We start from the raw sequence: 25,445 nt of genomic DNA on the forward strand, positions 1-25,445 counted from the left end.
TGACACAAACATTAATGGACTTATGGCTTATTTGCTCCATCTTAGACTCTTGCCTTTAACTGACACTAAAAGGAAAATCTGACACAGGAGAAACACCGATAAAGCAACAAAGCAAACCTTTGTGAACTCTACTGGTATTTTTTCTTTCACTCGTTCAATTTTTTGATATCCCATCCCTCTCGCCCAATCACACACACACATCTTTTATTGCCATTTCTAAACCAACCCTTTCTTTCTTGAGAAAAATGCATCTTACTTTTTGCTATTTTTTTCCCTTTGAAATATCCATTGATTTCCGGACTAGGCAGTTAAACGGAGAGATGACGCTACGGAGCATAAGGTTAATGAACTACATTCTTTGGGACAAGAACAGTTTCCCTCCCCACAGCAGAAAATACTCATCTCATGGGGCAGAAAGGTATTTGTTCTTGCCTATTCTTCAGACAAGGGTGTACCTCATCCTTTACTGAGCTGAATGCACCTTCTAAAGACAGAGTGCAGAGTTCTAACCTTACGGTAAGGTTCCATAAATCTTCCTGCCCCTCCAGATGAGGCTCTGCCAGTTTTCCATATGCTGAAATTTATCAGAGCAAGTTGTAATCTCCAAATTTTGTCTGAATGCTGTAAGACAGATCCCCCTCTTTGCTCTCCCTTCATATTTTTATTTTTCTCTTAAAAATCTGTTTGCTTTACAATTTTAAATGGAAGAGAAGGGCTAAGAAAAGGATGCACAGTGAGAAAAAACTAACCCACACCTGCTGTAATGTAACCCACTTTCTTCTGTTCCAGGAAATACCTGTCCCAATGGTAACCTCTTTGTAAATATAGAAAATACTGCTGTAAAGAACAGATTTTTTTTTTCAAATCAGAAGCCGCTTTCTGTATTTGTCCCCAGTTCTATCTGATATCTAAAAAGACCGAAAGCAGGACAGAATTCAAGAAGATGGCATGAATTGAACTGCCATAGGTTTTGCTAGTACAGCTCCCCGAGGCAGATTTTGTGGGTGAAAAGAAGGTGTATAGGGATTAACCTCTACATCCCCAGGCAGAGCACTTGGTCTGCCTGCAATCTATCTGTACAGTGGGCAAGTCCCCACAGAAATGTGCCGAAGGAAACACCATGATAAATTAAATGTTTCATCTCTGTTCAGAAGCAACATCAGATCTGAGTCTTCATAATTTTTCTCAGGCTTTTCATCCAGCCAAGAGAGTACACATATTCCCTTCTAAAATTGAAAGTGATAAACGTGCAGCTCCAGAATGCTGAACTCTTGGAAGTGTTCATTACTCTTGCTCATTCAGCTGTGGTACACACTGTCTTCCCCCAGTGCAAGTCTCTGCATTTTCATCCTCTTGGTACGTTTTTAGCTTCATTGTGCTACAGACAATTAGATACAATAAACCTAATGAATGCAAAACCAGTGGTCTCTTTTAGGAAAATGAAGTGGTACTCTACCCATTTGAAAACTAAAGGGTAGCTTCTAAACTGAAAAAGTCAGGCCTGCTCTAGGCAATAAATAAACCACAACAGAACTATGCTCTGTCAATCCTAATCATCTAGGGAGAAAAGAGATGGGAGCTTATCTAAGAATACACAGGAATTCGCTTTCATTTTGTTATAAAAACATTCTGAATGGTACAACACACATATGTTGTTATAACTCCAGCTTGAAAAAGCCAAATCAAACCCAAAAGCTGTTTCTCATCAGTTGTGTGAGATGCTGGTGAAACAGCTGTCTGAAGCAATCTGGATTCAGTCTTAGAGAAAGCCACTGAGAATTACATAGTTAGAATTCCTCGCATAGGACTTATGAAGAAAAATCAATTCAATGGATCAAGCCAGTAGTAATATTATGCAGAATTTCAAGACTTATCTCAGTTTTCTTTTGTTAAAAAATACCCAATAAAACAAACAACAATCCAATGAATCAAAATGTGAGTCAGTTTTTGGGATATAGTCACAAGAAACAGAGCAAGACAGATTATCTCCTAGTCACCAACCCTAAGGTAGAGTCGTAATAAGAAATAAGGTAGAGTTCTAATAAGAAATTATACAAAGCGTGCAAGGCATTGTTACAAGAGTCATGCAAAAAACTACCAAATTGAAGAATGGCATACTAATGTCGAAAATAATGATTATTTGTTGGAAGACATTTTTCACAAGGAAAGAGCATATGCATTGTCAAAACAAAATCTTCAAACACAGACTCTGCTGAGCGCAATCAGGATGAGGACTGGAGATGGCTGTCCCATTCTGACTCTGTCAAGTCATGGAAATCTACAACTAGCTTCCTTACTACATTTTAAAAGGCCCAAAACACTTAAAGACCCTAAAAAGTATTATGAATGTTCAACATGCTACTGTTTACTATTGTAACTTGAATTATATATTATTTTAAAAGTACAGTTTAGTCACACTAGTTCTTGATATCTAGAATTACTACTGATTTGTGAAACTAAAAGACTACTTATATGACTTGAAATAGTTACTGTGCAAGTAGAAAACAACCAGTATACCTCACTTCTATTGCTACATGAATGACGTCCACTAAAAGAGACTTAAAAAGTTGAGTTTCCAGATCTGTACATTACTAGTAGTGTATTTTTGATCACATGAAATCATTGTAACCTACCTAGTATACATCTATTGCGTTGTGATCAAACCAGTAACAAAACCAAATGAATACATCAGTTAAAAAGTGTTTCACAGATACCAATGTCTCAAATTAAAATCTTTTGGATTTCATTCTTTTAGGGACAAACCAGAAGACCACCAAAATCAACAAGAATATTTCAACTGACTTTGAATCAGGATTTTATTGCAGACTAACAAAAAACCCCATGGCTATATAACCTCCCTTTAGATTAATGTCAGGTCAATCTTCTACAATATACAGATTTTGACAGCTATGTAAAGCAGGAATTGCTGTTTTGGGTTACTGATATCCATAACTATGCCAAAATACTCTGAGACAATGAAGACGATATAATGGTAGATTTAAACAAGTTGAATGTATGCAGTTTGGCATATTTCATAAACATTTTCTAGCTCTTCATCAAAAATGGAAAGGAAGACTACAGCTCCTATTTTTTTTTTTATTCCATACTGTATAACTTCCTAAAGAACCTGGTTTAGAATATGACTTCCAATACCAAAATACATTTACTGATAATCTACAGAATGTCTTTTGTTTGCAGGCTATTAGTGACCTATTAACAGCAAGTGTGTTGTCAGCCAGACATTAATTATAAACCTGTATTAATTCAAGATTCTGATCTAGAGGTCAACTCTTATTTTTCCAGGAATCTCTGCTGATCCTTGGAAGCCTAAGTGGAGTGTCAACATGAGACAAACATTAAACATCCACTTCATAATTTTTTTTTTAAAAGTAGTACAAAAAGATACACTTGTTACTGTGCTATGATACTGAGGCTCGTTTTAATTCATAATTTATAATCGATGAGGCTACAAAACCTGCAATCTACTATTGCAAAAATAACATACAAGAAAAAAAAAATGTACAAAAAAGCCTATGCCAGACATTACTTGAAATATAATTGTAATCAGAAAACTAAGAAAGCAGCCTTTTTAATAGGCATAACAGATATTGCAGTTGTGGGAAAATACGGAAAATTATCAATATATTAAAAAAGCTTCTTTAAGTATCTTCTGTCTATCCACAAAAATTTACAACCAGCAGTGAAATAATTTAAAAACCTCTTCAGCTCTTCCTGTAATAAAAACATACCTTCCTGAAAACTCTACCATGGCATAATCCTTTGCCCCACAAATAAAACTGTAGCATTACTGAAATTACGGGTTCAAATTACTACCGGTCACCAGCGAAAACCAATATTCTTTTATTTGTCCTTTCTTTATCACCTAAGTAGTAACTACGGGTCATATGAAATAATTTTTAGGTGGTACTGTATCAGCAGAAAATCTTGTTATTTTATTGCTGCATTTCTGGCTCCTGATGACAAGTCATAGGTCGCCAGGCAGACAAGTATCCATCTCAGTTGAACAAAGAGCTGAGACTTGGAGGGGCAGCAAGGGTAGGAGCGCTCCGAAGACAAAGGGTGTTTAGACTGATTTATCTCAAGAGTTAGAAACCTGGTACTGTATACTAATGTTTTCTATTACATCTACTTCAGTGACATCACTTCTCCCCTACCAGTGGAAACTGTTGTAAACCAGCTGTAAACTACTTATAGTTGTATAACGATTATAAAATACACATTGATAGGTATTCACCAGGGTATACAGTAAGAAAGCTTTAATTTACTGTATTTTTACTAGAGCACGGCGTGGTACATATAAAAGTTGGTACTGTGAATGCATTGCATACAATGTACTCCTACATAAGCAAAAAACATGAATGGGTTTGTTATCTAGGATCAGTTTTCTAATATTGTTTTACTCTCTAAATTATTCTTAAATTTCTTGATATAGAAAGAGAAATGCTGCTAGACATGACAGCTCTATTAACACCACATCCTAAAACACTAAACCACAGCTGTATTAATTCAGTATTTAAAATCTAGGTAGTATAAATAGGTGAGATTTTCTTTACAGAAGATGACATTTCAGGTAAATTAATTTAATTGTGAAGTTGAGCATTTTAAGTACTGAGGATCTCACCAAAATATGTATCACTTACACTTCTGAGCCTGGCATTAAACATTAGAAAAAACATCCTAATACATGTTGATTTCTCATACACGTAAGAAATCCTATTCTATGATTTCTGGAACCTTTTAAAAATCAAGCTGGCTAAGAATTCATTCCAGCTGCCTAATCACCTTAGCTTCAGCCTCAATTAGAGTGGAAATAGTTTTAGAGTACTTAATAATCATCTTCGTCGGAAAAGACGACTTTTTTCCCCCTAAAATATAGCACGAATGCAGTAGCTCTTTTACCATAAAGCCCTGTTTCCTGTGTCTTGATATTAGTCATTATTAGATGTTACTGAAAGATGTAATTTTAGATAAAAATATTTCAGGGTTGGGGTTTTTTCCTCCCCCTGTTGCTTTGAAGTCATTATTATTTGCTGTGTTGCTCTTACTGCCTTTTGACTATTGGTGCGGTCTAAGCAGAGGTGTTTCCTGATAGTCTTTAAGGTTTTTTTTTTTCTCCTGAATGGCTAATGTTTAATTTGGAATCCAAAATGCTTCAGAGCTTTTCAAACTTCTCATTTTTCATTTTGATGAATATAAACAGGGCTTTTTTTCAGTCAGGGATTTTGCTTCTTCATATTTAGTTTCCATTTCAGATATATAACATATTTTGAATACCATCACAAAACTCTTGACCCGCAGAGAGACTAGCCTTTTGCAGTGACAAAAACTGACTGGTTGCTTATTTTCTGGTTCTCACACAGCTTTCAATACCTACCTAAGAGGCTCTGATCAATACATGTTCCATTCACCAATGATTTTCCTTCTGGACAAGCACATGTTGCACCAGAAGGGTTGAGTAAACAAATGAATTCACATGTCAGGTCCAAGCATGGATTAGGCACTGTTTAAAAAGACAAAATATTAAAACCATTAATTTTTCTTAGAATTACACTATGTTCTATAACTAGGAAAAAAATAAATAATCAGATATCAAAATTCTGATTCACTTCCAGTTTCCAGGATATCAACAGCCTGGAGTCAGTGAACACACTCACTCAAATGGCAGTGCAAGACTCACACCAGGATATAATTTATTCCAGTAACAAAAAAAATCTATTGGCAATATCAGGTAAAAAACCCTCATCTGGTTGTGCCTAGAGGTATTAGTATTCAGCTCTCATCTATTTTTCTATACCTCATTTAGAGTGTGGGTACACAAAGCAATCATTTGTCCAATGTCCTTTCAAATGCAAGAAAATACATCAAAAAATCTCAATTAAACTTATAGAAAGAAATATGACGAAATCTATTTTCATTTTGCACAATCAGGCTGTTTTATATTGATATAACTTGGCGACTTCCCCTCACCCCCTGAGGTGAACTTGCTCAATATTGAGTTTAAAGTAATTATGCTTACTCACAGTCCATTTGTTTGTAGCGGTGAAAAACCAAGGCACTTTTTGCTTTATCAACATCCACACTCAGATACTCTACAAGGCTCCTGCCAAATTTGTGTACTCTAAATGCACCGTTTTTAGGACCTGCTCCATAGATGTAATCCTCAAAAATATCAATTCTATGTGGATGCAGCAAACCTTAAATAAAAATGAATAATAAATACAAATATATATTCATACACAAATAATAACCAACTTTATTAATAACTTCAATTGCATTATTGCAATTACCAGCTAAAAGACATTATTATTCAGACAGTTTTGCACCCACAAAGATTGCCTTTTAAAAAGCAATCTTCTTAAAAGGAACGCTTTCCATACAACTAGCAACTAAAATCTCTACCTTTGTATTAGCTTTCCACACAATTCAGCCTCAGAAACTAGTTGAACATTGAAAAGTAGAGAAATCCCCCAGTAACAAGTAGCTACTTAGAACATACTTAGGTACAACACTTTAACTGGAAGTATGTGACCACAAAGAAACAGATTATTTTGCTGTACATAAAAGAAACCATTCTGACGAAACATTTCTTTAGCTCCTTCTTAACATATTTGAAATGCTAGCTTTCATACTACACTTATTTTATTTCATAATTACCGTAACTTAATGCAAAATAAAATGCTAAGACTCTACCAGTTCCTCGTTTTTAAGAGCTATGAGTGCTGATTAGATCACACAGTTGGATTGGCTAGGCACAACTGGCTGTAGAATTTCACACATTTACCCATGTAACAAGGCAATAGCTTCTGACTAAAACTCCTTCGCCAGAGATGCATCTCTTCTTGATATGAAACCACAAAGAAACAGAACGTTTCATTCCTTGTGACACCGTGTTCCTACTATTATCTCTGTTTACTGTAAACACAGTTTTACATTTCCTTGTATTTATTCAGTTTCAATCATCAGCCTTTATTTGTTCCTACTGTTTTTCCACTCTATCAATACATGTTACTCAGTATTTTATTTCAACAAAAATATTTGTGAGTTCTAATTCATTATTATATGCTTTTTTAATGAAATGGATTGAAGTTTTTAGTCTCATTGCAAAGCAATTTCTAAAGTCCCCCCGTTTTCCTTCGGTCCTATTTCTCTAATTTTTCCACAGTTACTACAAACGCCATTAGGAGACAAAAGGTGTCATTGCTTTACTGATCTTGTATTTCAGTTTTAAATGCTATGTATGGAAGCGTTGAAGTGTCTATATTCCACTTTCTCCTTTATAAACCCCAAATTTGTTGCGTTTGGGGTTTATAAAATATAAACCATGCTATAAAATATTTTGAAAATCATCAACTTACATGCCTCCTATTCTGTAGCACTGTTATGTCTTTTTTTTCCCTTGAAGACCAACCTCATATTTATTCTTAAAATACAAATGACTATTGAGACATATTAAAGCACAATCTAGAATACTCTGTAGTTTTTGTACCAGCCACAAGCACTAAGCTTAAGCACTGAGTATGTATTTTGTGAGATTTTTCCTAGTATCTTCCAGAACCCCGTGGCGAATTCCACTTCGTTGGTTAAAACACTCAGTAGCACTAGCTGTAATATCATCCTGATGAAAACTCCATTACCAACTGCCCACTAAGCAATCCCTCCCAGGAAGCTTGCTTTCAAATTCTTGCATTTTTTTAATGTTTCCTCTCTTTTCTACTCAAATTTCATATATTGTTACATACATTATCAAATTGTTAAAAAGCCAACATGCAATTCTATAAAAACAAAGTTTAAGCAAAATCTCTTTCCTTGTGAAAGGAACTTTTCTCATTCACATTCTGTTAGCAGAATTCTGTGACTACTTACTGACCTGAAAGCCAAATCCATTATTTTCCCCAGAACTGATTCAGATCAACTGTTCTATAAACTATACAATTCCTGTGCAATGCAGACATCTCTAATTTCTATGTAGTCAAGGTCCTCCTGTTGCTATGCAAGTCCAAATGAGCCCAAGCATAAATATTAATCACAATGTTACTTGATGATACTCAAGCTAATAATTAGATAACAGTCTTGGAGATTTGCACATATCACTGAATCTTTGTTCCCCTACGGTGACTTTATCCGATTATCTTAAAGTTAAAATTGTCTTAAATTATCTTAAATATCTATTTATGTAGATAACAACTGAAGTATTATCTAACAAAAACAATGAATATTACTTAACAATCACTGGTTTTGCTTACATAGTTTCTCTGAATAATGAAACTCCAGCCAAATAAAAAAAAATAGAAATTGTTATAAAAAAGTTCTCCGTACCTTGTTTAGTGCTCACAGACACAACTGAATCAGAACCATCAAAAAGAACGCTGCCAATAACAGATAATTCAAAATCAGCCCAGAACAAACGCTGACTGAACTGATCAACTACGAGACCTACAAAGAAAATAAAGTTCAAACTGGTGTATAAAACCTGAAAAAAAATAACATTTTTATGTAAATGTATGTTTTTATACCGTTCCTATTCTTGTGAACACAAAATATGGTGACATTGAAAAAAACATGACTGGAAACGGAGGAGAATAAAATATAACACCTTCCGCTTAAACCTTCCCCTTGAGGCAACCATGGATTTTTACTTTAACTTTCTCTACCAAGGTCAGTACCTTTTCAAACCCATTATCATTATACCAGGTGGGAATTAAATATAGAATCTAATCCTGTAATTTGCTCTACCAACAAATAGTCTATTATGTCAATAGATTTCTAAGCAGTAGCACCAGTGTGACCATGCGTTAAAAACAAGGCATGCAGATTTCATAGAGCCCTCCTAACCTATCCTGTTTCCACAAGCATATAATCATGTTCTTTCTTTTTGTTATCACCAATACCACACAGGTAGTAATTATTACGGAACTAAAAATCAGATTATTCTAATTAAATGAGTGTTGCGTGACTTAAATAGCAATATTGACAGATATTACATATATACACATATATGAGAAGTAAGCAAAAGAGCGACTACCCAGCCTCTAGGCAATAACTAAATAGTTAAATCAAGCAGTCCCATATGTCACTAGAGGATGATTAAATGATTAATATGGCATTTTAGGTCATGCCAAAAGCTCTGGCCTGAAAAAAAAATATTTGAACCATAAAATAGTTTAATTCTGAGCTTTTGAAGTTGTGGTGTATTTTTAATAAGAATGAGAAAAAAGTATTTTTCTTCCTAGTTGTGTAAGTAGGTAAGTCAGAAAAAATACATCAAAAGAAATTATACAGAACAGCAAAAATTCTCCTCTTAAGGTCATAAATTAATCAGCTACAGATAGATGAGAGGAAGTGGAGGAAGTCTGATGCATAGATCAGTGAAATATGTTTACATTTGCAACTCCATTAGAAAAATCATCTTTAAAAAAACCACACTGGTATTCAGGCATAGAGCTAAAGAGAATAATTTCTGGTAAAAGGTAATCACAATGTGTAAACTAGGTGTGACACATGATACCTTTAAGGGTGAATATTTTAGGAGCAGTCTCCAGCTTAGAGCTTTAAGTTATTTGCATTTTAATACGAATATTTAAATACCAAATAATAAATAAATAATATTCTCAATATATCTGTCACAGTATCAGAGATAACATAATGTAAAAAAGTTCTTATTTTTGTTTTATACATATAGCACTCCTGTGATAGTAATTTTTACGTAAATCCTTTGAAGTCAAGCCCAAATACTCAAACTCTCTCTCTCGCTCTTACTTGAAAGAGAAAAGGCATATTTAGGAATAAATTTAAGAGCCGTGGAACACAGATGTTTAGTAAAATCTTAAACTTCATCTAAACAATAGTAGCAAAGTCCCATTTGGAAGGAAAAATTAAAGGCTTGGATGCTTTCTATGCATTCCCTCTACAAAGACATGGATCTGTGTGAAATATCTGATAAAAAATTAAAAGACACCCTAAATGTCTACTTTCTACCGTGAAGTAAAAGAAGAAAAGCACAGAAGAATGCCACAAAAGTGTTTTCAGGCAGTAAGTACAGGAAAACACAACATTATGGAAAGGCATTTGTGAAATTTCCTCTTTGCAAAGTCTGTTCATTTTTGCTAATTCCATTAATTTTCTTAATTTTCATTTTATTCATCCTTGTAAGGAGACAGAGGTCTGGTTAAATTTTTATATGAAACTTTTCTATATAAAATATATCAAATAAAATTTTATGAAGAAAAGCTCTTGCAGTTCTGCTTCTGGTCAGGGAAGAAGTAAGTACTTGCATATTCAGATAAGGTTGATACCATTACTACCTACGAAATTCAATAATTTCACTAATCTAATACTGATGGCCAAAAACAGGAAAAAAAAAAAAGGGGTTAAATGGCTTTTAATGACCGAGGAAGTGGTGACTGGCTCCATAAGACACAACCTTGGCAATCAACTAGGCCGCTAATAAAGAGACAAAAAAGCACAATTCCAGGAATTAGAACTAAATCTAATGATTTGTATATCTGATATGTTCACAATGTTTTATATAAGATGTTCAGCAAAGAACAAGTAACAACACTGATAAACATAAAATACTGTTTTCAGTCTGAATAATCAGAAGCTTCTTACTGAATTTACTACTGACTACGTATTTTTTTATTTATTACTACTGTGCTTCTTACTTACCTAAGGAGCATAAGCTTCCTCTCCTCGACACTTTCCTTATCATACATGTAATTTCTTAAGTTGCTATATTTCAATCTAATCATGTCAATAAAGAGTGTTTCCTTTAAGGGATTAGTGTAATTTGCATATGCGACACCATAAGCCCACCTTAGCATGGGACTTAACAGTCTGTTAAAATATTATTACTTGTTGCTGTGATAGTGGCAGCTTCTTAGATGCTTAGATATTCAGATAGCATCCTCTTGAAAGAAGCCTATGTTTCAATAGATATGTGTACCACAGTTGGACAACCCCTAATTTGCAATGCAATAACAACAAATTATCATCGTAAGCCTGGAGAAACATCAAATATTGCGTGAGAAAATGGGTCATGAACAAATCATTTGTGGTTTCAAGACGAGATGCTGCTATTTAAGAGAGACACATTTCATTCTGGATTCATCATTTCCTTTGTCATAAAAATTATTTTTATCCTGCCAATGGAGTCTTAATGGTAATTCACAAGATCTCAACATTTACTATCAAGCTTCAAAATAGTTCTGCAAAATACTGAGATAATTAAGTTGTTGTTTCTTTGAATACTTAAAACCTTGTTTTATACTATTTTGCAATGTATTTGGGAAAATAACTAGAACAGGCTGTGAGATTTCATATGCATTCTTAAAAAACGTGTCTCACCACTAACTGGTGCTCCCTTAATTGATTTTGCTTGTTCAGTATTATTGAACACATCATATATTAACAGTCCTTTGATACTGCTTCCTAAAATCATCATGTTAAACTTCATTACAAAAGTTTGCGTCATATTATATTCTTTAAAAAATATGTATTCTGGTTATTCATATGCAGCTACTAATCAAAATTCCTAATTCTGTTTTCAAAGAATATAATTTTTTTTTTTTTGCAAACTGAGAAACTGGAATTCAGCCAACAAATCTACACTGAGTTAACAAGTACCATGCAATTAGGAAAAATGGGTAAGCTGTATACCTGTAGGTCTTTGTAAATTCTTTTGAACCAATATCCTTCTCAGAGTACCATCCATAGATGATTCCTCTATGTGAGAGCGATCCCCAATAACTGTCCAGTACATCATCCTAAAATATTTAACATAAAAAAAATAAGCTGCGTGCCTATACAGAACCTCAAAACACTTCATTGATATTAAATTATTGTGAACTTTCCAATCTACCTGAAAGATGGGAGATAACTGATCTTGATTTACATACAAGTAAATTGAGCAGGAAAGTTCAGTAAATGACTTGGAAAAGTTTAGACATTTGACATAATTTTATTTCTCTTACTCTACTTCGCATTTTTGTTTGAATTACCAAAACAGAGTAATGTTGAAACATACGTACCCTTTTTTAGGATTTACAGCAATTGCATATGGTTCTCCTGCCATGCTCGTAAGTAGTCTTGTACAGTTAGGTCCATTCAACTGACCTACATTGATGGAGTATCTCAGACTAGTCCAATGAGTTGTATAGTAGCTGAACCAATGCATTCTGGAATGATCAGTCCAATAAATATTTCCAGCAACCCAGTCAACAGCAATGCCCCGAGGTCTTTTGAATTCTGGACACTAAAAGGAACAGATGTTAAAGTCAGATTTACAGAAATCACCTTATACAGCAGCTGCATAGTCACAGATTTATGTAACTTTATACAGTTAAATAACTTTCACCTTTAATATGGTGAAAGATATAAAAACACTGCATTGGAAAGACATAAACTCCACCTGTAGGTGATAAGCTCCAAGTGATCTGCTGGCAGTTCTATTCAACGTAGAACAATTGTCAATGATTCAAAACTGTTTTCTCAAGTCTAAGGCTACTTACATTAATAAAAAGGCACTTAGGCATGAACTACTTGAACTATTGACACTGAGGCAAATAAATGTTACATACTGTAATTCAAAAAGAAAGGAAAAGGAAGAATTAAGATTATACAGCTATTATAGTCCATGCAGAACTATGGTATGATGTCCCACCCCAAAGCGCTCAGTGAAAATGGTGCTCGAGACCATCCTGAGGTACGGCTGCTCAGTAATACCACTGCATTTACAAAACTGCATAAAATTACCTCTGTATTGTGACCAGGAATAGCCTGCAATTGTAAAGAAATTTTTAAAGTGTTTCTCTGCTCTTGCTATTAACTGCTCCTGTGTTCCACCACTGATTAAAACTAGAATTAGTGTAATATTCAGTTTCACATGTAAAAGAGGCTTGACTGATTATAACTTTAAAATATATAAACTGTAGTATCTCTACCGTGATTTCACAGATGTCAGTAAGGCCTAGTTCCTAAAAAATGCTCCTAAGTATAGATGTTCATATTGCAAATAGGAGACATATATTAACAAGTTTCTCTAAAGTTTACTAGAATTCCTACAAAGAGGAGTAAAATCTGCAAAATAGGACTACCCATCTATTTCAAACACGAATGCAGCATATCATAAAAAATTCAAGGCCCACATGATCTAAATACATATGCAATTGTTTGTCTGTTTATCTATAATGACATCAAGTTAAATTATGGGGAAAGAAAAAAAAAAAGTCTGTTCCTTGACAAATGCAGTGATGGAATGCTACTAAACTACGTAACTAAAAATCAGGAAAGAAAATCCTAAAATAACTTGTTTTCCTCAGGTGTCAGTGTTCCTCAAAACCACAAGACATTTGTAGACTATTTTCATCATAAAATAAAGGTCATTTCATTCTCCAGGTGAAATAATAGGATTGCAAGGGTGAATTTAGATAGTTCATCATTCATAAACCTTTCGTTCTGCAAAAATGTCATAGAATGCATGTTCTAAAGATATACAGAACCCTGACTTTCTATTTAGATGAGCATTAAAGCAGCAAAATCAATCACTGCATTTACAAAACAGTATTTTGTTAAAAACAGTTAAAAACAAGGTCACAGTAATTTTTTTACAGTTAAAAAATTTATGTATCATAATTCTTTGTTATAAAATGATGATACTGGCAGCATATGCTTCCAGAAATACAACAAAAATAACCTATCATTTTTCATGAAATGTAGCATTTGCATGCAACAATCTGTGTTTTTTTGTTACATTATCCAAGCAACATTCACCTAAAAGACAGGATACCTAAAAATGTGCGTATTTGCTGATAAACGCCACTGTATTTTTAATCCCAACTTCTCTTAATTCTGGGTAATAGTCAGGCACTGGTGTCAAGAAGCCTCTCATACCTGGAGATCTCCAGTTACTACTTTAGAGACTGCCAGGGCTAATGGCACTGGCCTACAAGACTGGAACCAAATACTCTTTTAAAAGGAGAGCAGCTATCATGGATAGCACAGTCCCTTGTCTTTCTTCAGACTGTTCAAGAACTGTAAAACAGCTTTTTTTGGAACCTGTAAGCACATCATGTGAGTTACTAGCAGAGTGAGAGAAGATTCCCAAAAAGCTGGTAGTAGAAGTAAAAGAGACAATGGGATGTTCCAAAAAGTTTCTGGAACAAGGCTGGGTTGCTTACTAACACTGACCCTTTCTCATTCTTCTCAACTACACAGAAGTGAAATTCCAGTAATGCTGGGGCACATATTAAAGATCAAATGAACAAGGAGATAACCAGCAGAAATTGAAAGCAGCCATCTGGTGTAAGAGATTAAAAAAAGAGAATCAAAACCACTAGCTGATGCTACGGCCATGTAATTCTCAGTTGTGTTCATTAACTTTCAGCCTAGCTACATCATATTTCTGATGTCTTATGCATCTTCTCCTATTGTCTAGTAAAATTACTTACTGTAAATGAGTTTTTACCTAATAGCTTATTTGGATTATGTTAATTTGGAAGAATGATTTTGCATACAGAATAAGGATGAAAATACAGGAACAAAATCACGTTAATATTTTCTGCAGTTACTTTAACCCTCTTTGATGCTAAATATAATGCACTACAACTTCTTAGAAAAATTAGGATTTGAAGCCTAATCTCCTTTTATAGGATGGTAGTCTCTGCACAGCTACAGACCATGTCAGCTTGATGACTTTTGATTAGAACTGCTGCCTGTCATAAAAGCTATTTTAAAGGTAAAGAATTAAAAAAAAACAGAAAAGGGGGGCAGAAAGAAGCTGCATTAACAGGTTAGATTTGGAAACCATTTTGATACAATGGTAGATTACAGAAAAATTTTCAACCCCTAAGGTTAAGTTTAACTGGAAAAAATATATGTTACATATGCAGCAGGAACCCATCACCTTGCAATGCTTAGCATTGTAACACAGGAAGATTAAATTACAAATCTAATTTATATCGTAAGCACAGGCGACGTAATATTTTCTATTTACATTACAGATGGTTTTGGTATGGCATTTCTGTGGAATAAAGTAAACTAATGATTTATTGTTGCTTAAAGTGTCTTCATTAAAAAGAATACATTATCTAATGATATATTATTATAACAGTAAAAATACATGAGAAACACTAAAACTAGAAAACTTTTGGACTTTTACTTGCTGAAACAGGAAATTTTCCTCAAAAGCCCAGTATTTGTAATGTCTCACCATACCACCATTTGTATTACATAAGTAGGAACATTTAAAAATCCCAACCAGATCATTCCTGAAAGAGAGGGTCTCCTAAGTACATAAACATCATCCATACAGAGCTATAGCTTTAATTTAAAACCATAAATTAATGCTACTACCTTTAAGAACAGTAAAAACATTTTTATGATAAGCACAACAAAAAAAAGAAGCAGAAAACCTGTTGGAAGCATATTGTTTGAATCAGTGAACAGCTGAAAGGAGCAGCGCAGATGTTCCTTAAATATTCCTTGGGCCTGAATACTTGCTATCATCAGCGAGAACTCATATAGGAGCTCTCCTGTAATAATGGTATCATGGTGTGTACCTAGACATCCCAAAGCCTGGAGCTGAGCAGGAAATGCTTAAAAATATCATCTCTTTGTCCTTGGAAAACATATTTTCCGTAATTAACACAGCATGAGGCAAAAAAGACCCAGGTTGGTTAGATTAACAGAATAAAACAGAATAAAAAGTGACAGAAAATATTTCTAAGGGTAACCTGGAAAATGTTTGTAAACCCAACCTTACATTTTATAGATTTCAAACTACTACATTTTATAGATTTCAAATACTAAATTGCCTACCTAATTCACATAGTATGTATAAACAGAACATATTTAAGCTATGATCTATTTTAGCTGAGGTTGGCAGAAACCATAACATTTTGGTCATCTCTTATAAGGCATAGTTTTCAAATATGAAACCTCATAATTTTAGTAAATGAGAGATATTGGGTTCTCATATTTTGCAAAAAAAAAAAAAAGTGTATTTAGAGAAAATAATCTAGAAATTGTTTCCATTCACGGTGATGCACTGAATCAGTGCTTGACAGACTTGAGAGGTGGACCCATGCAAGCCTCATGGAGTTCAACAAGGCCAAGTGCAAGCTCCTGCATCTGGGTCGGGGCAATCCCAAGCACAACTACAGGCTGGGTGGAGAATGGACTGAAAGCAGCCCTGAGGAGAAGGACTTGGGTGCTGGTTGATGAAAAGCTAAACATGAGCCAGCAATGTACGCTTGCAGCCCAGAAAGCCAACTCTATCCAGGCTGCATCAAAAGAGGTGTGACCAGCAGGTCAAGGGAGGTTATTCTCCCCACCTACTTCACTCTCGTGAGACCCCACCTGGAGTAAGTACTGCATCCAGCTCTGGGGTCACTAGGACGAGGACATGGAGCTGTTGGAGCAAGTCCAGAGGAGGCCATGAAGATGCTCAGAGGGCTGGAGCACCTCTACTATGAAGACAGGCTGAGACAGTAGGGGTTGTTCAGCCTGGAGAAGAGAAGATTCCAGGGAGACCTTATAGCACATTCCAGTACCTAAAGGGGCTACAGGAAAGCTGGAGAGGGACTGGTTACAAGGGCATGTGGTGACAGGACAAGGGGTAATGGGTTTAAGCTGAAGGAGGGGAAATTTAGATGAGATCTGAGAAAGAAACTTTTCCCTGTGAGGGTGGTGAGGCCCTGGCACAGGTTGCCCAGAGAAGCTGTGGCTGCCCCTGGCTCCCTGGCAGTGTTCAAGGCCAGGTTGGATGGGGCTTTGGGCAACCTGGGCTAGTGGAGGGTGTCCCTGCCCATTGCAGGGGGGTTGTAACCAGATGGACTTTGAGGTCCCTTCCAACCCAGACCATTCTGTGATTCTATGAACTTCACTGGGCCCCAGGGCAAGTGGGAGTATATACGTGGATATATCACAAGAGTGGTTAAGAGTCCTTGTTAAGCTCTCAGAACAGTGGGGTTGGAGCAAGCTGCTAATATACTGACTGGATAAATTACAAAACCTATGTTTTTCTTCCTATTATATGGTACAATTATTTTAATGCTCAGCTTTGTGTCCTCTTCCATGAAAAACAGCACTTGAGTTTAAGTGGCAAGTCACTCTGTGTTGAATATTCACCTCAGATAACTTACACATCTCTCTCAAAGGATTATGCCAGTAAACAGCTGCACCAGTTATCACCAATTCACTTATACAATCTTAACTCGATTGGAATGCAATCCTCTTCTGCATCTGTCAATAAACTCTGAAGAGTTGATATTTACTATTTCCTTTAATGCTTCAATTTGTACCAAGCTTAAACCCCTTTTCACAGAAAAATACAAGAGATACTTAAAGCTATTCTCTGAGGAAGGCTCTTGATATGCTAATTCTGTGGAGCAATTTCAGTGGAGATGGATTTTTGCATTAATGTAATTACCTGAAAATGCAGGTGACTTTGTTCAAGTTTACTGTCCTGATTTACATATCAAAGTCTAGATATAAAACTTGTAATGTAACCTCTGAAAACTTACCCATTAAAAAACTTAGGTTAAAATTAAGGAATTCTCAAGCTTTTCAAAACCAAATTTAAGTGACAATATTAAAGCAACACTACAAAACCAATTACCCTACTGATCAGTTATATATAAGGCCATAATATTTGAGTATTAATGAGATAATGCTCTGGGAAAATATTCTGAATAGGTTAGTACAATGAGAAGTAAATGCTTCACAAATATAAATAAAGTATGTTCAAGAAATATTCACATACACTCAGGCTGTGCATTTTCCACATACAGATTTGTAAAAAAGCTTTGTACGGCTTGGATAAAACATCTTCAAGAACACGTACTTGCACTGAAAATTTAGGGGAAAATGGTGTATAAAGAAAAACATAATTTTTTCAATAATCTTGAATTAAGAGGAAGTGACTAGAAAATAGTCTTGTATAATGGTGAAACTGAGATACAAAAAGTGAAAAGGATTTGATTCCCAAGCATTTGAAATTCATGCCTTTCTTGAAACCATTTATGGTGTTTCTTATATGCATCTGTTATATCCTCTCTTTTCTCTCTTAAATAAAAGATCTCGATAGTATACAAACTTTCCAAGCCTCTAGCATACTGGTTAGTTGTAGAAAACTTTTTTAAATACTAGAATTGTGTTCTCTTAGCGACTCGACCAAGTTTGTCAGAGTCTTTAATGGAAAGGCATTAGTAGACATATATGCCATTTGAATCAAATGATTCTCAGACATTTTAATTTACTAAATCAGCACATATTATTATAGACAATCAAAACAGAAAAGTAAATAAAAAAAAATTTGTAGCATGTAATCTTTGATTTTGATCACTTACTATCAAGCCACTGTTACTTTGCCTTCTCTCTCTGTCGTGAAGTTTTCTGTAGAAAATCCCTCCTGGATTAAACTGAGTACTCCAAACAATCATGTCCCCTTGAAAATATGCATCCATTCCAGTTATCCTTGAATTATGTTCAATATGTGATATTTGCTGATGAACATCACTGTAGTTGAATGGATATGCAAAACCCAGGATGTCAGTGTCATTAGCAACATAGAGAACTTGATCTTCAGAGCCTAGGGATTATGATAATGAAACAAAAATAAGGTAAATGTCAACTAATGCAAAATCAGTATTTTTCACTCAAGTAGTTTTTTGGTGTTTATCTGATGTAATTTCTTATGTTAAAATTATTTTCTGATTGTTGAAGACTGTGAAAAACCTCACACTCTAGGTAATAAATGTGCCTCTTCATACTCTGATGCCGACATACATTACTTCAATGCTCTCCAAGCTCACCTTGTGACACCTAAGGCTATATTTTAAGGAGTATGCAACATAAGAATTTGAACACTTTAAGCAGTATACAAAAATAGGGGATATTATGCGCTAAAGTCCATATGATTCGCTACATATTTTATATGCGCGTTGCGTCTAGAGGTCCAAAATGTATATATTAAAGGAACACAAATTTGCCAGTAAGTATTATTTTAAATTGCTTAATTGGAAATCAGAAGTGGATTGATCGTATCTTTAGTGAAGGCAATGAAGTTTTGAAATTGACTGCAACATAAGCAAACTGGACTAAAGCTGCTACAGAACATATGCAGTTCTGCCTTATATCTCCTCATTTCACATAGTGAACATTTATGGATACCTGTGAATGGGTGGTAGTTATGGATACTTAGTTACCGTCTTGATTCAGATGTTGTAAAATATGTTATTCACAAGAAAATGCTCTCTGGTAACTATTCATTAAGTTTTGAAAAAGTTTCATATTTGCTGGATACATTAGAATGCATTTGCAATTTTTTAGTTTTCCAATTTATATCACATTTATCCATAGAGAATCAACTTATAATAGTGTCTCTCCAACACTTTTCCTCCTTTTGAGTATGAAATACCAAAAATCATTTGTTCCCTCACTCCTGCTAAATACAAGAAAGAGGAGTTCCATTAAAGCAAATATCAGTGGGGGGAAAGAGGGAACCATTAACTGTATTACAATGGAAATGAAGGTCACAAAAAATGCAGATGTAGGAAAATGACTCCCAGATTTTTAAATTATAAACCCTCAGAATTGTGTCTGTGTTTCTATAGTAACAAGCCACTATCCTCAATTAGTAACCTTGTTTATTCCCGTGTCATAATCTGACTGCTTCTTCAGTAATAGGCAATGATGCTAAATCCTGATAGAGTCCGTGTTATGTATAGAGAAAATTACTAATGACTCATTAATATGATGCTCCCATGGTAAGTTTGCTTCAAGAAAATGTGAACAAAGCACCTCTAGCTACCTAGCATGGGTCCAACCTTCACTACTGACTGCTATGGTACAAAGAAGGAAGAACTGGAATTAACATGATACAATCTGTTCTGGTTCTAGGACGTACTCCCACAACGCGTGCTTACTGGCCATAAGATTGCTCATAGCTGTGCGTAGGTATACGTGAAATGAACACCAAAATCTCACTAAATTTCATGTAACACGTTAGGATCACACTTTCAGTTATTCATATACAGATCCACAAAGATTACATATTGTCTTTACTCCAGCAGCTGGATTATTGCTTGTTTCATTTCTAAAATGATTTTAAAATTACATAATACCCAGACTTAACTATTACCTCCGTTTCGTGCAATACCTCTGCCTTATGAGCACTAACGCCTGTGTGCGCATATTTCTTTAGCTTCACCAGACCATGATCTAGGCAGATGATTGATATGAGTATATTCTTAGGTGATTATACTTAGAAAAACTCCCCTTAAATGACTTACATAAGATTTCTCCACAAGACAGAGCAAAACATGTTAACTCCAAATACTACTTAATTTATTCCTAAAGCTCTAAAACATGTTTCTGTGAAAGAGCTGATTCTTCTCTCAAGCTTCTAAAGCTTCACCAGAATGCTCAGATGTTTGCTAATATATAATCTCTGTTTTCTTTATTTGTGTATATATTTTTGTAAATGGAGAAAGCTGAAGTTGGAAATGGACTTTCATATTAAGTATGTTCATTTACACAGAAGTGATAAGAAGTTACTGCTTACTGAAATGAAAGGTAAATCTGAGTGGTTTTGAGAATTATTTCTGTGCACTATTCAAGAAATATTTATCTAAAAATAAACTGTATATGCAACACATTGGTGTTACTAACCGTGTGCATAACAAATGATTTAGTACTGTCAATCTATTTTGATTTTTATAGCCTTACCTTTTGCTAGGCAACTGTTATTCCTCTCCTTATAATTTTTCTCGCATGCACATTTGTATGACCCCTTAATATTATTGCAGTGTTGGGAGCAGGCACCAAATATCATACACTCATTGATATCTATGAGGAAAAGAATTGTAATTTATATACCTATAGTTTAATACATTATTATTTAACACATTTGGAACACCATGGAACAAAGCAGATGAACAAAAGGAACTCACAAGCATTGGTATATCTTGCAACAGTAAAAGGAAGCCTTTTGTGATTATCACTGATGTTATACCTGCTGCAATCAACATATCTCAGAAAAATAATTTATATTATTTCTCCATCCCTCTTATATCAATCTATTATCATTAGAGCTTGAAATCAACTTTGAGAATGAAAATGTCTGTTACAGTTATCTCCAACATACCTATCTCTGCTACAGTCAAAACTACATGGTCACCCCTTACTGGAAAACCTCCTGTGTAGACCTTTTTCTTAAGAGCCAAACAATGAAGTCTTTGCAAGTATCTATTCACTTTGATAGTCCCACTGAGGTGATCTCCACTTTTTCTGCAAGTTACTGCTCACCAGCAAGAAAAAGAATTCACAATCTATTCTTTGGGAAGGTAGATTTATCTTACCTTATAGATCAACTCTTTCATTATAACGATTATGTCTTTCTTTCTGACCAGTGTGGCATCATATATATTAAGACTACATTTTCTAAGGTATTTTACTTTCAATTTGTTTATTTTCATTTCTATTTTAAGTTTTATGCATCTATATTATTTTAAGCATCTCAAAATAGTCTCATATACCAATTTAAACACCAATCCTGTTTGCTCAGTTAAATAATCTACTAGACTTTAAATCACCCATTTAACCCTTAACTTATAAAATCATTTAAAGGCCATACCCGAACCTTTTAACATTCACAACCAATGTTAATCTTTGATAAACTTTCCAGGTAAAATGCATAAATCTACATCCTGTAAATCCTTTTCGTTTCTTCTCTTGATTTCTTAATCCATAGCTCTGAAACATTTTTTACTCTGCAGAAAAAAGTATGTGATATGTATCTCCTTCTCCAGCATAGAAAATTGACTACACAGTTGACTTTTAGTACTTTACAGCAAGGGATGATGGAAAAGATCTCAACCTTCACATTGTCTATTCCCCTTGTTTCTCTGAAATCCAGGTTTACACTGACACAGTAGGGATGTTTCTGTTTGATTACAGTATGCATCATCTCCACAAGGATTCACATTATCTTCACATGTATATTCAGCTACACCTAAACATAAACAAAATGTATAAACAAACCCCTGACAGATTTGTTAAAAATGAGATCTAAAGTAACAAAAAATAATATCACAAATTTTTCTGTTAAAAGAATATCAAGGTAAATTTTAAACAAATATACGACACTAAAATATTTACCTACATATGCATATAAATTGACACTAATTGAGATACTTTATTTCACATCAAGAATTTAATATTAAAATTTATCTTGCTGCAGATAAGAAATAAAATGCAATCACCATGTAGCTGAACTACTTCAAAAACTCAAGAATTACTCTAAAAACTACCACAACCTGAACTGCTATAAAATTTGCTTTCCTCTTGTGGTATGTCAAATAGAATTAAATTCTTAACTCAACCCCCCCCCCCCCCCAAAATTTAAGTTTCACTAAATTCTGTGTTGTTGAATAGGTTTTGCATGGATGAAAGTCTTAAATTATTTCTTATTTGCTACAATCATGAAAACATATCTTCTCAGCCAAACTCACTTATTTTGCAGTCTTGCTCATCTGAACCATCTCCACAGTCATCAAACCAATCGCACTGTAGCTCCATTGGAATACATTTCTTATCGTTACAAGCAAACTCATCTTTTTTACATGGTCTTGCTTTATATGTGATTTTATCTATATAATTACAAATTAATAAGAGAAAAAGAAATCAGTATTTAAGATTCTTAGATTATTTTAGACACGTACAAATGGGAATGACCATGAAGCATTAAGCAATTGGAAATTATTTCAAGCTTAATTTCTTTCAATTTCAAACTATGATCTACTAACCTCCAGTTAAGCTTTACTGAAGGACAAGCAGATCTCTGTAACAAAGTTTGCCTTCAAGTTGTTTTCTTTGATCTGAATGCCTTGAAAGGTAATATCACCTACCGCAGTGATCTTCATCCGAGTTATCACCACAGTCATCGACCTCATTGCAAATCTGCTCAGGTCGCAGACAAACCCTGTTGTTTCTACATCTGTATGGCCTTGTCGGAGGGCATGGAAACTTTACTGTGTATTAAAAAAAAGAAGCAGCTATTACCCAGCTAGTATTCTTGAACCTTCTTTAATGTCTTCTTATCAAAGCAATAAGCAGGCATGGGAACACAGCTGTACTTGACATATGAATGGTACTTGATTTTAACTTCTGGTATCTAATGGAATAACACTTGAACAATGTTTACAGTATAAGTTTTTCATTTAGGGAATGAAATTATTCTGTGTGATAAGGGTAATTACACCTCTTTTTGAGAATCAGTAAATATGACAGAAATAAAATAAAGTAGGAAGTATAATGATGATCAATACTTCAATGTAGAAGAAACTTTTTCCCATCTGTGCATTTCCTACGGAAAGATTAATTTTTTACAAATATCTGATCTGAAATTATATGAATAGCAATAACAACAGAAAACTATATCCCACATTTCAAGCTAATCTTTTAACAGTCAAATTAAGAAAATGCGTATGTCCTTATACATTTATGTATGCTACATGTCATTTCTTGCTTTATTACGGGAAAAGCACTGAAAAATTTAATGTCATACCACACATTTCAGCAACTTCATCAGAATTATCTCCACAGTCATCCTCGCCGTCACAAACCCAAAAATGTAGTTTGCAGAGGGAATTGTTGCACAAAAATTCATCAGCTCTACATATATTTCCTCCTGGAAGGATGAAGACAGAAAAAACCAGGAAAACAGAGAGACAAAAGAAAGTCAATTCTTGATAAAACCAGTGCAACCACTTATCACATACTGTCTGCAGAGAATGACGCATGTAGCATAACTAAATGAACAAATCCCAAATGAAAGGCTTGGAGAGACAGAGAGAAATACTCATTTAAACATCTCTTCCTTGACCATACACTTCTTTGATTTTCTGTTCATGACTGTTAGCTAGGAATTACCTCGCTGGCCTGACTAGAAAGGAAGACACTGACAACTCACCAGCTAGACATGTTCCCCTTGCATTTAGCCAGGAGATGCTTAAACTGTCCTTGTGTCTGTAACTTCCTTTGGTGATGCTGCCTTTCAGAAAAGATCTGGCTGGGTACATCAATAATTTGTGCTATCAAAGAACGGGACAAACTGGAAGACCCAAATACAGTCAAACGTATGAAAGGCCACTTCAGTCCAGGTTTGTTTCACACAAATGTCTGATCCTCCACCTATTCTTACTCCCACTCTCCGAGCCACACATTGTGTTCAGAAGAGACAAACTGATTGTAGTCCCTTAGCCAAGAGGTAGCATCTTTTTCTTCTCCTGAGGAGTAAGAGGTTTGGCCAGGCTTGTAACATCCCCATTAACTAAAAACTCTAATTAGGGAAGATCTAGCCACGTAGGCACAGAGTAGAAAAGACTAAGTGACCTCTAACAGTTTCTTCCTTTTTGTAACTCCTGAAATTTCTCATTACGGCATTTCCTGAACATGGATGCAGCAAGAATAAATTCTTCCGTGTATCCTCAGTATTGACTGAACTCTGAATCATCTAACGAAATGGAACAGAGGGTGAGAGACAGTGTTTTAAGCTGGAGTGCTCAAGCTTTAAAAATTGGTTCAAGTTGGATTCAGTTTTAATACGTGTAGCAGCAAGAATGCGTTTTGTTTCAAAATTATGACTAAATTTTACCACTACCAATCAACAAAGTTATGGAAACTTCTTGAAATATAACACATTTTTATGGTAACTGGAATCCCAGTTTCCTGAGAGGAGTGGAGTGTAAAAGATATAAAGCTGTGTACCTGCAGGGGAGGAAACAATGAAATTTTATGTGATAACACCAAAACTCTCAGTGTAGCTTACTTCAATGCTTTACACCCACCCTAATAGTTAGATCAGGCTCCAGTAGCTTTTTACTCATTCAATCAATGCCATGTTCACACCCCATTAAAATCAACAGAAGGCTTTCTTTTGCTATAAAGGGTTCAGAATGCTTTAAATTTTTTTCCAGAAAATTAATTTGCATGAAATACCCACCGTGTAAGAGGATGTTGGGAACTCTCACACTATGGTACCAAATATAAATCACTCCTATTGCAAATATTACTTATGAACATTAACAGAAATATTCTTTGTTATTATCCAAGGAAAAAATACATGAAATTCAAGTATTCTTCATGATGAAAGACATGAATATAAACACTTCTGTGTGTAATCACAATAAAGCCATAATTCTAGTTGTATAATAAGCTTGAAAAGAGCTATGTTTATAAACATGCACAGTGGGCTACAGATAAATATTACAGAGATTGTTTTAGAATGCTGTAGAATAAAACTTCTTTTGTGTTTGCAGTATTTCCAAAGAGGAAGAAATTAGTTATCAGTGAGATAAACTAGCGTTTGTTTCATGTGATTGCTCTGCCTGTCAGAATTCCTTTATAGAATAGATTTCTGTAACAGA

At 34.7% G+C, this 25,445-nt stretch overlaps 1 protein-coding gene across 1 annotated transcript in view; it reads right to left on the bottom strand.

Moving 5' to 3' along the window:
- Nucleotides 1–25,445, bottom strand: part of LRP1B (LDL receptor related protein 1B) — a 742,991-nt gene that overhangs the window by 41,957 nt on the left and 675,589 nt on the right. Inside the window, exons 72-82 of the mRNA XM_075757248.1 lie at nucleotides 23,585–23,707; nucleotides 22,926–23,048; nucleotides 22,530–22,667; nucleotides 21,896–22,030; nucleotides 20,746–20,865; nucleotides 18,366–18,607; nucleotides 12,048–12,271; nucleotides 11,677–11,783; nucleotides 8,338–8,454; nucleotides 6,042–6,215; nucleotides 5,396–5,521 (exon numbers count right to left, since the gene is read on the bottom strand). Coding sequence (XP_075613363.1) covers nucleotides 5,396–5,521; nucleotides 6,042–6,215; nucleotides 8,338–8,454; nucleotides 11,677–11,783; nucleotides 12,048–12,271; nucleotides 18,366–18,607; nucleotides 20,746–20,865; nucleotides 21,896–22,030; nucleotides 22,530–22,667; nucleotides 22,926–23,048; nucleotides 23,585–23,707 — 1,629 coding nt within the window. The remainder of the gene's footprint in view (nucleotides 1–5,395; nucleotides 5,522–6,041; nucleotides 6,216–8,337; nucleotides 8,455–11,676; nucleotides 11,784–12,047; nucleotides 12,272–18,365; nucleotides 18,608–20,745; nucleotides 20,866–21,895; nucleotides 22,031–22,529; nucleotides 22,668–22,925; nucleotides 23,049–23,584; nucleotides 23,708–25,445) is intronic.

This window comes from Balearica regulorum, chromosome 6 (assembly GCF_011004875.1).
Source record: "Balearica regulorum gibbericeps isolate bBalReg1 chromosome 6, bBalReg1.pri, whole genome shotgun sequence".
Lineage (NCBI taxonomy): Eukaryota > Metazoa > Chordata > Aves > Gruiformes > Gruidae > Balearica > Balearica regulorum.